This window comes from Sinocyclocheilus anshuiensis, unplaced genomic scaffold (genome assembly GCF_001515605.1).
Source record: "Sinocyclocheilus anshuiensis isolate Anshui unplaced genomic scaffold, SAMN03320099.WGS_v1.1 scaffold630, whole genome shotgun sequence".
NCBI classification, from domain to species: domain Eukaryota; kingdom Metazoa; phylum Chordata; class Actinopteri; order Cypriniformes; family Cyprinidae; genus Sinocyclocheilus; species Sinocyclocheilus anshuiensis.
In genome coordinates, this window is record NW_015542353.1 from 462,716 (window position 1) to 476,456 (window position 13,741).

General features: G+C 37.0%; 2 protein-coding genes across 2 annotated transcripts in view; both read left to right on the plus strand.

Moving 5' to 3' along the window:
* The window catches only part of LOC107691571 (inactive carboxypeptidase-like protein X2), a 27,261-nt gene that overhangs the window by 7,858 nt on the left and 5,662 nt on the right, over positions 1-13,741 (plus strand). The window contains exons 4-14 of the mRNA XM_016490228.1: positions 1,482-1,727; positions 2,329-2,451; positions 2,535-2,630; positions 2,744-2,824; positions 3,296-3,355; positions 4,805-4,870; positions 10,106-10,192; positions 11,183-11,292; positions 11,381-11,520; positions 11,631-11,715; positions 12,834-12,978. Coding sequence (XP_016345714.1) covers positions 1,482-1,727; positions 2,329-2,451; positions 2,535-2,630; positions 2,744-2,824; positions 3,296-3,355; positions 4,805-4,870; positions 10,106-10,192; positions 11,183-11,292; positions 11,381-11,520; positions 11,631-11,715; positions 12,834-12,978 — 1,239 coding nt within the window. The remainder of the gene's footprint in view (positions 1-1,481; positions 1,728-2,328; positions 2,452-2,534; positions 2,631-2,743; positions 2,825-3,295; positions 3,356-4,804; positions 4,871-10,105; positions 10,193-11,182; positions 11,293-11,380; positions 11,521-11,630; positions 11,716-12,833; positions 12,979-13,741) is intronic.
* LOC107691573 (phosphofurin acidic cluster sorting protein 2-like) lies at positions 5,843-8,159 on the plus strand. Its single transcript, XM_016490230.1, has 4 exons — positions 5,843-5,993; positions 6,070-6,290; positions 7,161-7,274; positions 7,866-8,159. The coding sequence occupies exons 1-4, from the start codon at positions 5,986-5,988 to the stop codon at positions 7,982-7,984; spliced, it is 462 nt and encodes a 153-aa protein (XP_016345716.1). The 5' UTR covers positions 5,843-5,985; the 3' UTR covers positions 7,985-8,159.

Genomic DNA, 13,741 nt, shown 5'->3' on the forward strand with positions numbered 1-13,741 from the left:
TCTCTCTCTCTCTCTCTCTCTCTCTCTCTCTCTCTCATTCAGATCATCAGCTCAGTGAATACACTTATTTTCACATACTATAGTTATGAAGCGTTATACATGGTTATACATGGTTGCCGTTATACACGCGCGTGCGGTTGCCGAACTGTATTAAAGCTTTAGTCAGAATAAAACCGTATATTAAAAGCTAACAGAAGCAGTAGCATCTGCAAATAACAGCGTATTTAAAAGTATGAGGTTCTGCGCGATCCTCTTCACTAATATCCTCTGCGTCTCAATCGGGCTCAAATTGATAAGCAATATAGACAAAGCCACTGTTTACAATACAACCGGAGCACATGCCACTGAGGTGAGGGGCGGGACGATTAGACGCGCACTGACAGTTTGGCCAATCACAACACACTGGGCTAGCTAACCAATCAGAGCCCAATGTGCATTTCTGAGGGAGGGGCTTCATAAAAACAGGAAGTCATCGGATGAGAAGTGCTCAAATGAGAAGGGACAAAGTGGTGTAGAATAAAGGTTAAACACAATCAAGCCTAGAAAAAACCCAGTCAACCACCCCTTTAAGAAAGCCAGAATTGGCTGGTTCTAGGCATGGTTTCCCGAAGCTTCTTGCATTTGATTAAGCAGCTCAAATCAATTAAGCCTGGCAGGATTTTGGTCATGACAGACATTTTTTTTTTTTGTGAAATATGTCTACACTCTTTAAAATCACTCTTTTCTTCAATGATTTCTTCTTCAGATTATTCACACTGAGAAAAAATTATGTTTTTTGTAGGAACTGTTCTTAAGAGAACCTAAAATTGTTAAAATTTAAAAAAAAAACATTTTGGATCATTAATTTTTAAGAGTTTAAAAGTTACTTAATATCAGAGAAGTTTAACTCGGAGTGAAAACTTGAAAGAAAGCTTAAACTGGTGGGAAAAAGTACTTGCAAATAAGACTTGCAGTATACTTGGAGAATGTTTTGACTTAATTTATGTAGAGTCAATAAAAGTGAACTGAGTAATGGAAACTAACTGTGTCGTTGTTTTTGTATTTTATATATATATATATATATATAGAGAGAGAGAGAGAGAGAGAGAGAGACTTTTGACTGTGGGAATAAAGTATGGTCCACTTTGCAACTTATTCTAGCCACGAACCACCGACATAGACAGATCATCCAGCCGGCATGTGACATCCAAAAACTACTTTGTAAACACGGCCTGTAAACCCTGGAATGGAAATTGCATAAATGCAACCAATAAGATTAGCTTGCTGTTTTTGGAAAGTGACAGTTTTGTTTCCAATATGCATCAGACAGTTTGAGACTAACCACAAAGTAACCTTCAACTAGCTCTTACGTGAACTAGATGTATGGTTATAGTCTATGATTGAGCTATAAACTAGAGTTTTCTCACTTGCTCCAAAATTCAAGAGTTACTTTTGCCAGGTTGTTATTTTCATTCTCTTTCATTTTCTCTGTGTTCTTTAAGCCAAGAGAATGCGTCGAGAAACTGAGAGGAAGGAAAGAGGAAAACGACAGAAAGAACCCAAGCCCACCAAGAAGCCCAAGGGTGAGAAGAAGAACAAAGGAGAGAAGGGTGGGAAGAAGAAAGGCAAGAAGAACAGGGAGGAGACCACCACGATCACCACCACCACTGTGGCTCCCACAACCACTGTGGTCACTGAGTATGATGAGGAGTTTTATGACCCTGAACCTGAACAGTACTGGGATGAAGGTTAGAAAAGCCCTTCTCATTAAAAGACTTGATCTTATAGATCTGTGTATTTCTGGTGCAGATTGGAGCAGAACAGTGACCGCCTTGGTTCTGTAGAAGTGCTTTTCCCACTTGTTTTCTCTTAATGGGGATTTCAAAACATTCTTTATAAAGACTCAGCAATCAAACCAACCCGCTCAGAGATGAATCATAACATAGCACACTCTGATTTGATATGAATATCAAATTACATTCTTTTACAAATGAATTAACTCATCCAATGAACCATTGTGAATGGCATACAATATAAAACTGCTGAAATAAGTTTATTGAAAAATACTGTGAGCGTTTGTAGTTTGAGAGATTTGTATGGTAACAGCAGCTTCTCTGATTGGTGGATCTCTCTTCAGGAATTATGGGGAGTGTAGTTCTTCACCCAGAATTCAGCTATTCGTCCATTTAAAAAATAATTAAAATGAAGTCAATTGTGGCTTCCACTGAAGCATATATCATTGTTAAACAACCTTGGAGAACATGCTGCACCTGGAATAAGATCAAGATTTTATTAGTTATTATTTAGAAGTATTGACTTGCATTCACAAAGATTGTTTGGTATCCACAGAATTTCCTGCAGAGACAACAACAACAGCAAATCCCACAGTCCCTCCAACAGAGAAAACCACAGAATTCCCAACAGACTTTCCTCCTGACACGGATGAGTATTCCCCACCTTATCCTGACTCATGTAAGCAGAATATCACTCATGTCTGTGTAAATGAACACCACTTTTGTTCATCATGATCAACATTTCCTTTAACCTATTTTTAGACGATGACTATTGGAAGGTGGATGAACCCACACCTACAACCTCTGTGATCACCGGCCGTCCACCTGATGAGGATGGTGATTACTGGGATGCCAGATGTGAGTCTTCCAGTAATTAAGGTTTTTACATTATGACCTGTAGTTAGTTAGTAATGGTCACAAATGACTGATTGTTCAGCTAATAAACTTATACGTTTATTCTTTGGGAACAGATGAGGTGGCAGAAAACATGCCTTTCCCTGATGGCAAAGAGATCAGCTCTACCGACAATGACTGGCATTACACTACCACAGGTAGACCCATCATTATTTCTAAACACTGTGTCCTATTCGATATAAAATGAGAATAAATGATGATTTATTACATTTTCTTGTGCTACTTCTTTGTTTTACTATTATTGCAGACTGCTGCTACTTACTGTGTCTTAAATTTACATAATGTCCCCATTATGTAATTGTAACTATAATTCTAAAACATGTTAAACACAGACAAAAAAAAGTTTGTTTTAGTAATACATTTGACATTACAAAAGAGTGAATTTAAGCACCCTGTCAATTTGTGTGTGAATCAAATAAAGCTTTTACCACAATATACACCCATCTCATAAAATATCTTGTTTTTACACCATTCAGAATCCACAATGTCTGGTGTGGTTCTTACAAAAGACAGCAGACCAGTGGCGACAGACATTTAGCAAACATTTTATGAGTCATTAAAATTTCTCTCTCAAATTGAACCTGTATTTCTTTTCTTTTCTGTCACAGAAGAGCCCACCATCCCTCCATTTGAAAACAACTGGTATGAAGAATATGAATATGGACATGGTACATACTGCTTTGATACTCTATTTTAAAAAGAAAACAAACCAAGTGAGACGGCATGAGAGGTGTTGGCCTCGGTCTCATCTTAATGAGGGTACAAACAGGTGCCACTTGATGTCAGGCTGAAGATTTTAAGTCATGTTGCCATTAGATGAAAATTATAAATGGAAATATTTTTCCAACCAGAAAATAACTGTTGTCTTGCAGCGTATCTCCTCCCCAACTAAATCTTACTCATAAAACGGAAAGAAAAAACGGTAATACTTTGCAATATGGTTGATAAAATTAGTCAATGAAAAATACTTCAGTAACACTTTACAATAAGATTCCACTTATTAACTATATTTAATGCATTAACTAACAATGAGCATTACATTTAGTTAATAAAAATAAAACTGTTCATTGTTAGTCCATGTTAGCTCGGGTCCATTAACTAACATTAATAGATACTGCTTTTCATATTAATAATGTATTAGTAAATGTTGGAATCAACATTAACTAAGATTAATAAATGCTTTAGAAGTATTTTTCATTGTTAGTTGTTTAACTAATGTGGTTAACTAATGTTTACAAATGGAACCTTATTGTAAAGTGTTACCAATACTTTTAAAGCATTTATTAATTTTAGTTAATATTAATTTCAAAATGTACTAATACTTTATTAAAATCTAAAGTTGTATTTGTTCATATTTTGAGCTAATATGAACTAACAATGAATAGTTGTACTCTTTTTGACTGTTAACAAAGATTATTAAATACTGTAACAAATGTATTGCTCAATGTTAGTTATAGTTAGTTGATGAATTAACTAATGTTAACTTTTTGGACCTTATTGTAAAATACCTTAAGTGCATTTAGATTTTTTTTTTTATCTCTGTTATCGAGATTTACGAGGTAAGATGATATGTGGTGCATGGAGCACTTATCTTAATAAAATTATAATAAGTAACAAAACTCCTGGAGTAAAAACAAAAATGTCACACGTTTCTGATTATGCAGCCAGAGCCTGCTTTTATTAGGGTATAAAAATGGAAATCTGGCAAAAGCTTTGTGGACAATTTTGATTTGATTATCTGATAACATTTTTATCTAACCCACTTAAGTTGTAAATATGACTTTCAGCCAGTATTGTCTTATATATTTTGAATTTAGTATTTGGTTTATCCTCTTTTGCTTTAATGAGGATAGATAGATAGATAGATAGATAGATAGATAGATAGATAGATGTGCCTCAATCTGACCTTTTGTACTAACAAGTTCACATGATCCATGTCATTTACTTGATTAGTGACCTAAAAGCTCAGAATTTGGATTATTTCTTATGTTGTACCTTCTAACTTTTCAAATTCAGTGGTCTCAAACATGTCAAACCTGCTGTACTTGTTTAATGTGTGACACTGAACTGTTATTTAGTGCTTTCACTTATACCGTTGGTTTCTGATTTGTCAACAGAAAGGAAACTGGAAGAGGAGAGGGAAAGAGAGAGAGAAAAAGAAAGAAAAGAGCAAGAGGAAAAAGGTAGTGTTTTATCCTCAAATAAGTTGTCAAGTTTAAAAAGCGCTGTTGTACTAAACATGTAGACACTAAACTGCAGGTACTTACAGATGTACAGACATTCAGAACAACAATACAATTAAGAGGACCATAGCTACCATTCAGTCTACTACAACAACAGTGTAGCAATGTATTGTTTATTCCAGTAAGTGTATTGGTTTTATTCAGATACTTGGACATACAATTCACAAGCAAGATTGTGTACTTTCATTGTATTTGATTCCATTTGTTTGGTTTGTCTTGCGCTGAAACGAAAAAATACCTTACTGATGAAAAACATGAATGTGTTTGGCCAACACTGGCACAGTCCTCATCAAGCCTTTCTATCTTGCCGTCTCCAAATTCTAACTATCTGCACTACAAATTATTTTAATAACACAGTTAGCATGGAAATCACCTCTGCTTTGTCTTCCAGCTGCCCCACAATCTGCTTACACTTGATTATAGACTTTGTGGGAAATTACTGAATGACAAGCATTCATTAACAACTGTGAACCAGACCCTGTTCCCATGAGCTCTGTTTTCAGTTTTGGTTCCTAACAAACTGAACATTTCCTTTTCACTGACCTAAGACAGCGAAGCAGGAAAGTTTTGATATGCAGGATATTGTAGAACAGGACTTACCAACCAAAATTAGAACGCGAACTGAAAAAGTAATGAAGAAAAGTTCCAGGTTCAACAAAAGTTCAGCTCTATTAACAGCATCTGTGGCATTACCACCGAAAATAAGCATGTGGCATCCCTCAATTTGTATAAAGGGGTCAAAGAGAGGAAGTACTGTGTATATTTGATACATTTTAACATGATTTTTCTAAAAAAAAAAAAAAAAAAATTCTGACAGCCCTTATGTGAAATACTACCAATTGTAAACCTAAACTATTTGTTATATTATTTTTATATATAAATGTTATATTTAAGGTGGTTTATGAATGATTTGTGCATGTGATTGTGTGTTTGTAGGCGATTCAGATGACGCTGCTCCTGTGGGATCTTCTCTTCTCTCGTCTACTCCTCCTGCACAGATCTCCCCATTACTGAAAGAAGCATCTCCAACGCCTCCTTCTTCTCCCTCTGTACACATGTCCAGGTACAAACTCACACAGCGCTAGGTGTCTGAGGTCTCTTTAGTCTTCTGTTTTCTCACCTTGTCTATGTGGCTGCAGTTCTCCTGGAGGAGGTCAGGGGGAGCTGATGGGTCTTCAGGTTGATTACTGGATTGCTCTTTCAGAGAGGAAGAAAGACGTGGAGAAGAGAGACTCCAAAAACACGCTCAAGGGCACCTTCCGTTCACTGCAGGTTAGCCGCCTCCCACTGGGCGGAGCAGAGACGACACATCAGCCAACCATGTCCATGACTGTTGTCACCAAAGAGAAGAATAAGAAGGGTAAGACACTGAAACACAATACTTAAAGGTCCCCTGAAGTGCCTTGAAACACGCAGCGTTATTCTATGTGGTGACGTAATTTCAACTGAAACAGGAAGACAGGGCGGGACATATCGAGCAGCCCCGCCCCCCTTTTTAAATTAGCCAATAGCATTTTGTTTATATCTGCACGGGTCAGAGGGAGCCGTTGAGCTCGGTAAAGCCGCATTTGACAGCCACAGTCTAATAGTTTACCCCCTAGATTCAATATGAAACTCTTAGTAAAACAAAATAGTGATCATAATCATGCTGAGGCTGTGTAGTTTTAAAAGTGTTTAATATATGCCGACTCGCGCATATGATCAGCTCCGTGTGATCTCATCTCTGGACCGGAGCCAAAGTCCGGATCAGACTGCGTGCTGCAGCGGTTCGCGTGACACAACGTGAAACCAGACCTCATTTGCCCCAATCGAAAGCATACACTGTACAGGAAATACTACACTGTGAACAAGAGTTGGCGTCTATTTTATAGTGTAGGGGGCGGGCGCTTCGGCTTCTAGAGAGCGTTTGATTGGTCAGAAGATTTGATGAGAAGATGAAGTACGATGTGACGTCAAAAAAATCCTTGAGCCGTTTTGGCGGAAGTGACGAACTAAAAGCTTTGAATGCTTATATCTTCTAAATGCGAATTTTGTCACTGTTTTGGAGCACACTGCCTTATAGATAAGCTTAAGACTAACATATTGATATTAACACCCAAAAAACTTTCATTTTGATTTCATGGGGACTTTAACACAGTGCCATGGTAACAGTTACAGGAACACATTCAGTTTATAAAATGTATTGTGTTGTTGAATAAGCATCAAACACTCTCTCTGTCTCTGTGCTCAGTGATGTTTCTGCCTAAAAAGACCAAGGATAAGGAGGCAGAGTCTAAGAGTCAGGTGATAGAGGGCATAAGTCGACTCATCTGCACAGCCAAACACCAGCAGACCATGCTGAAAGGTGATCAGCCAATCAGAATTCTTCAAAGTAATCACTACAGCTTACAATACAATCAATAAACTGTGCTTATAGGGGTCATATCACAATCGTCATCAGTTTGTTGTGTTATGAAAACATACTGTACCTTTAAGAACTCAAAATTTCCTCCACAGTCCAAAAAGTAACTAAGCTAAAAAAAAAAAAGTGGCACATTTCAGTGCAAACTGTTTTGTGAACCTGCAACAATGTAATTTCAGCCTTTCAAAGACACTGTTATTGAAAGATAGTACAGTTATAAATGTTATTCATATTGCAAACCAGCAGATCATAAATAACAATATATAAATGGACTTTAGAGATTTAAAAATAGTAATTGCACCATCAATTACATTTAATAATTTCAGATAAATTGAATAATATTAATAATGACATTTTTTTTTTTTTATTAATAATAAATTATATACCAATCAACATTTTGGGTTCAGTTTTTTTTTTACATACATCTCTTTATAATTTAGGTATAGATAATGTATAATTTATGTTTGTGGAATTCATGAAACATGGCTAAAGACTAAAGACTGTCGTGTGTGGTTTTGTGTTTCCTCCCTCCAGTGTTGATAGACGGAGTTGAATGGAACGATGTGAAGTTTTTCCAGCTTGCGGCTCAGTGGTCATCTCATGTCAAACACTTCCCACTTGCCATCTTCGGACCCTCCAAAGGGCCTTACTGAACTACAGCCTCATATCTTCACTCCTCTACGCTACGGCTGCCTTTACACTCAGTGCTGCCTCATGTTTTTATTTAAAATTTCTGCTTTCTCACGGTTTGTGTCTGTGCTATTTTTGTTTTTATTTTGTTGACATTTGATTGTTCTTTTATGAAAGACTTGATGCAGTCTTGGCAACAGGGCATAAAAAAAAAAAAAAAAAAAATGATGTATGGATAATCCAGTAAACCTAAATTGCTTCATTACAGTAAATGTTCATCTTTAAACATTACTAACAATCTGCATTATTCTTACATTTTTATTCTTACATTTACTAAAAATCAGCAAAAAGACACATGAACCACAACCTGAGGTTGGACTAACTTCAGTTTTACTAACACTAAAAGGCTTTTTACTTGCTTAAAAAGCAAAGACTGATGCTAACTTATAAAGGACATTATCTTTGATTTGCGAATGCATGGTCAAGATGTAACCTGGAAAACCATTATGTTACTATGATGGGTCTTTGAGCATTTTAAGAAATATAACCTTCAGTTTTACACTGCACAGATCTATATTACATCCTCCCTTCTCTGGATTGTAAAGATAAATGTAAATGGAGCTCCAGAGCATTCCAGAGGCTTGTGAACAGTTTGTCGAAAGAATAGAAAGAATCTGAGTTTAAGATATTTGGTGCCAGATTCATGTGTTTCTTCATGTTTCATTTTAAATTGCTCACCTGATTGTTGTGAAAGGTAATTTTGTTAATTTTTCATGTGTATTTTTTCAACATACGTTCTCTTTTCAGTTTAATGTCCAGAAACTATTAATGTGAGACACTCACATGTTGATTTATATGTGGAGTGTTGCTCTGTGGCACTCTTCAAACATTGCTCTGTTTGTTTGAGCCAAGGAGATTTATATACCGTAATAACTGATGAAAGCTACCTTTTAGCATTCACATTCATCAGAATGTGAATCCACTATTGGAATCATAACAGTTGTAGCTGATCAAATCTTTTTAACCAGTTAGCAATATGCCATGCTAGTGGCCAAGGTGTTCATTTTCATTAATTTGCGCTTTTAGGAATGAAACGTGCACTTGTAAAATACCTACTATAATGAGATAAAACATCTGTAAATGTTTAAATGTTGTTTTAGTTTTTATGTGCTTTTGTCATTTTTATTAGTTTTTTTTTTTTTTTTATATTTCTGGCTAGCTTCATTTTTTATTTCAGTTTTAGTGATTTTATTACTTCAGCTTACCCTTATTTATTTATTTCATTTGTTAGCAATAACAACACTGAATATTATCAGTTAAAAGGACAGTTCACCCAAAAATTAAAATTTGCTATTAATTTACTCACTGTCAACCCATCCAAGATGTAGGTGACTTTTTTCTTGAGTAGAACAGTAAAGATTTTTTTTTTTTTTTGCTGAAACCGTGGTCCTTAATCATTCACATAATGCAAGTCAGTAGTTGCCCAATTTTGAGAATTAAAAAAAAGCATATCAGGCAACACAAAATGAATACCCGTGGCTCCTGACGATGTATGCGAAATGATCGGTCTGTGCAAGAAACTGAATGTTATTTACTACACAATTACCTGTAATCCAGAGCCTCAGACAAACAGTGTGGAGTGATGTCCAGTTCACGAATGAATCATTCTTTTAAACCGGTTCTTTTTAGTGATTTAAATGAACCAGATCACCAAATCATCTGAAATAGTTAGCGGCTCGAGCAGTACAGATCTACAAGTTACTCAAATCAAAACTCACTTTTGGACATTCATGACAGTCACTCTGACTTGAAATGAACCAAAATACTGGCGTATATGGTCTTATGATACTGGTTTTTGCCAACTCGTTCAATAGCCCCTCACTGCAGAACACAAGATCCAGGGGGCGTGGTTGAATCCACATCTAGGGGGTGGAGATGGGTGGGTTTAGGAATCAGGGGGATCCAACCACGCCCCCTGGATCTTGTGTTCTGCAGTGAGGACCATCTCAACTCGTTCAGTGCTCCAGGTTTATTTTTGGGTAAACTATCCCTTTAACTACCAGGAAGCTAAAAGATCAATCTTTATATTTCATGCTCATATCAGTGGTGAACTTTGTGTTTTCTCCAATAATTTGTCTCCTCAGAAAGAGAAGAGAGGAGGTATGAGGAAGAGGAAGAGAGAAAACCCAGGATTCACAAACCTCCTCCACGTGTGTACAGAGAGCCTAAAAGTGAGTGGTGGGGACTGGGTTTAGGCACGTAGCCAGATGGGATCCATCACGTAATAGATAAAATAGAGCAATAAATACACTTGGGACAAAATAACTGTGAAAACAACAAATAAAACACTGACATGCAATAAACTTATATAAGAGCAGTGAAGTGATGTAATACTGAAGTTCTCCCAGCTCTCAGTTCTTCCCAGACAAAGACGTTTCTTAAAGTGAAACCTTGGCATTCAGTTCAGTGTCTTAGATACTAATGCTAAAATAATTAATGCTAACAAACATAACTGAAATAGTGTTATCCTATCTCGACGAAGACGTCATTAGTTTCAAGTGAAAACATTTTGTAAGACTTTTGTAGCTGTTTTTAAGTCATTACAGATGCTGAATCCTTCCAAATCCTGCTCCAATTCCACAGCTGGTTCTTTTCAAAGAAAATGAAACAGATGCATGGATGTAGTCCTTCATCTTCAGGCACATTACGCTGAATCAGGACAAGTGGCAGAACAAATTGTTTTGAAGTTATACATTGTTAAATATAGGTTGTAAGGTATAGTTTTAAGTGAAATATAAGTAATTTGGCTCCAATATAGTTAGTTTCATTATATCTTGATGACACAAGAATGTGTGTATATTCTGTCTATATTGTTTCCATTTATCTTGCTAGTTAAAACTATTATCAATATATATGTACCTGTATATATTTATACATTACCATACAAATTGGTGTCAGTTTTAAAATAATAAAATAGTAGTAATATATTCAAATGATAATGATATAAAACAAAATACATTTTAGAATGACTAAGAACATACAAAAAATATATATAAAGAAAAGGTGTAAATTAAATAAAATAATGTGGTGCAATCAGAAAATTGTAGCACAGTGTTTAGTGAGAAAGCACAGATAAACCAATTTCAGTCTGTACTCCAACTTATTGTGTGAAGGTATAGTCTATATTAAGTTTTTTTTCTCTGGCTTGCATTGTCTGTCAGTATGTCCTCCTCTGGGTATGGAGTCTCATCGCATAGAGAATGACCAGCTACTGACTTCCTCTGTTTATCAACATCGCTATGGCTCACACAGAGCTCGTCTCAATATTCAGGTACAAAAATATGCAGAGACTCACTCTGAAAATTAATACTGGCATGACTGAAATGTATAGAAAAATGTAATGTGGCAATGTCTCACAGGCGTCTGGTGAAGAAGATGATACGAATGGTGGGGCATGGTGTGCTAACCCTGAAGAGAAGGTGCACTGGATTGAACTGGATGCTCGCACACTAACAGAGTTCACTGGCGTTATCACTCAGGGTCGAGATGACCCCTTAGAGTAAGACATACAATAAAAACCTTGTAGCCTATGCACAGTATGCTTACTATAGTATGCCAAACTATCTAAAGTCCACATATACGGTCCTTGTTCTTGTTTTGTTGTTTCAGGAGCGACTATGTGTCTTCTTACTATGTGGCGTTTAGTAATGACAGCAGAGAGTGGACCGTCCTTGATGATGGATATGCTGAATGGGTAGGTTGCCAGATTGTCATCATTTTCGTCTTCTTTTGTTGGTTGCCAAATCTTTCTGTGGTGCTTAAAAATATAGTTCACCCAAAATGTAAAATTCTGTCATCATTTACTCACCCTCAAGGTGTTTCTTTCAGCTGAACACAAATTTTAAGTTTTTGAATAAAACAAGGATTACTGGAGTATGCTTTACTTTACTGGAAAATATCTTTTTATCTGTACATTTCTTCAAAATTTCATGTTTAATTCAACGTGCTACTTGCTGTTTCGGAGTTATTTTGAGTGAAAATTGTTTCTATACATGTGTTACAGTAGGCCAGGCTTAAAGTTCCCCTATTATGCCATTTTTAACATTCCTAATATTGTTTTGGGAGTCTCCTACAATAGGTTTACATGCATGCAAGGTCAAACAACGCTTTAGTTTTCTCAAAATATGCATTTAATATCACCTAATTTTCCAGTGATTCTCAAATGATTCATTTGAAGCAATTCTAAGATTCAATCTCTGTAAACCCCTCCTTTCTGTGAGCCTACTCTGCTCCGATTGGTCAGATGGCCCAGTCTGTTGCGATTGGTCTACCACATACAGCGCATGTCAGAAATGATACGCCCATTGCCATAGTTCCGTATTTTAAATGCTCAATAGAAAATATAAACATCTATTATTTATCATACTTACAGGTTGTGATTCAGTGGAGTCAGCTGGTCCAAATAAATTGGGTACTGAGCCACCTTTAAGAGCAAGTGTTTTGTGAATCCCACGTTGAACTCCCTGAGATTAAAGAAGCAGTCGTCAGTAAAATGTCGTGTTTGTGGGCCGGCCAACGTAGAACGTGTGATGATGTGTAGCCATCACAGAAATGGGATTTGAATTACTAATGACTCGTTCAGGCTGTTCAGAGTCGATTCTTTCTTTGGGAGACAATAACTTTATTGTGCATTTTTGGCTTAACAACTTTGTTGAGTGTTTGCATTCACCTACAGCTAAATTACCCACTGCATGAAAGGCAATATTCGAAATGGCATAATAGGGGCATTTTAAAGTGCAGCACTTTTTAAAAATACATTATTTAATTTCAACAATACAGTTTCTTTTTTGTTTCCTTTCTTTTTGCTCTCAGTTATTCTTTGGTAATTCCGATAAAAACACCCCAGTGTTGTCTCAGTTTATGGAGCCGGTAGTAGCACGTTATATCCGCATCTTGCCACAGAGCTGGAATGGCACCATGTGTATGAGGATGGAGGTTTTGGGTTGCCCAGTACCAGGTGAGAGACTCTGGACCTGTTGATGGTAAACCTGTCTTTATTTTTCTTTTTTTATTTGTTTGTGCATTGTGTGCTGACAAAGTATTTCCTATTACTAATATTCCTGTCTGGATCCACATTGTTTAAAGGGGTCATATGATGCGATTTCAATTTTTCCTTTCTCGGCCGCGCAGTTCTCAGGCTTGCCGGCCGCTGCTCACTCTAGCCGCCAGCCTCCACTTACTCTAGCCGCCAGCCTCCGCTCACTCTAGCCGCCGGCCTCCGCTCACTCTAGGCCTCCGGACTCCGCTCACTCAAGCCCGCCGTGTGTGACGCTGTGTTTCGTTGTGAAAGCGAAACTACTTTGTTTGGCCAGCAGAGTCCAGCCCGGGGTCGTCACATGTGGTTGCCGCAAGCCCACCGGCCGCGCCGTTCTCTAGCCTGCCGGACTCCGCTCACTCAAGCCCGCCGTGTGTGACGCTTGTGAAAGCAAAACTACTTTGTTTGGCCTTCCAAAAGAGGACACGACTAGAAATCAGTGTGGTTTGAGGCATCTGAGCAAGTAACAAGTCTGCCACATTTGTTCTGACCAACTGAGGAAAAAAATCATTACCATAAATCTCGCTACTAATGGTGATTAAATCTAAAGATCGGTTAGCTCGGTTTATCGGTTTATCACATCAAACTGTTCAAATTATTATTATTGTTATAGGCTACTTTATTCTCAAATGATTAATGTTAACAACATCAGCATTGGTGACTATGAGTATAGTGTGTATTAGCT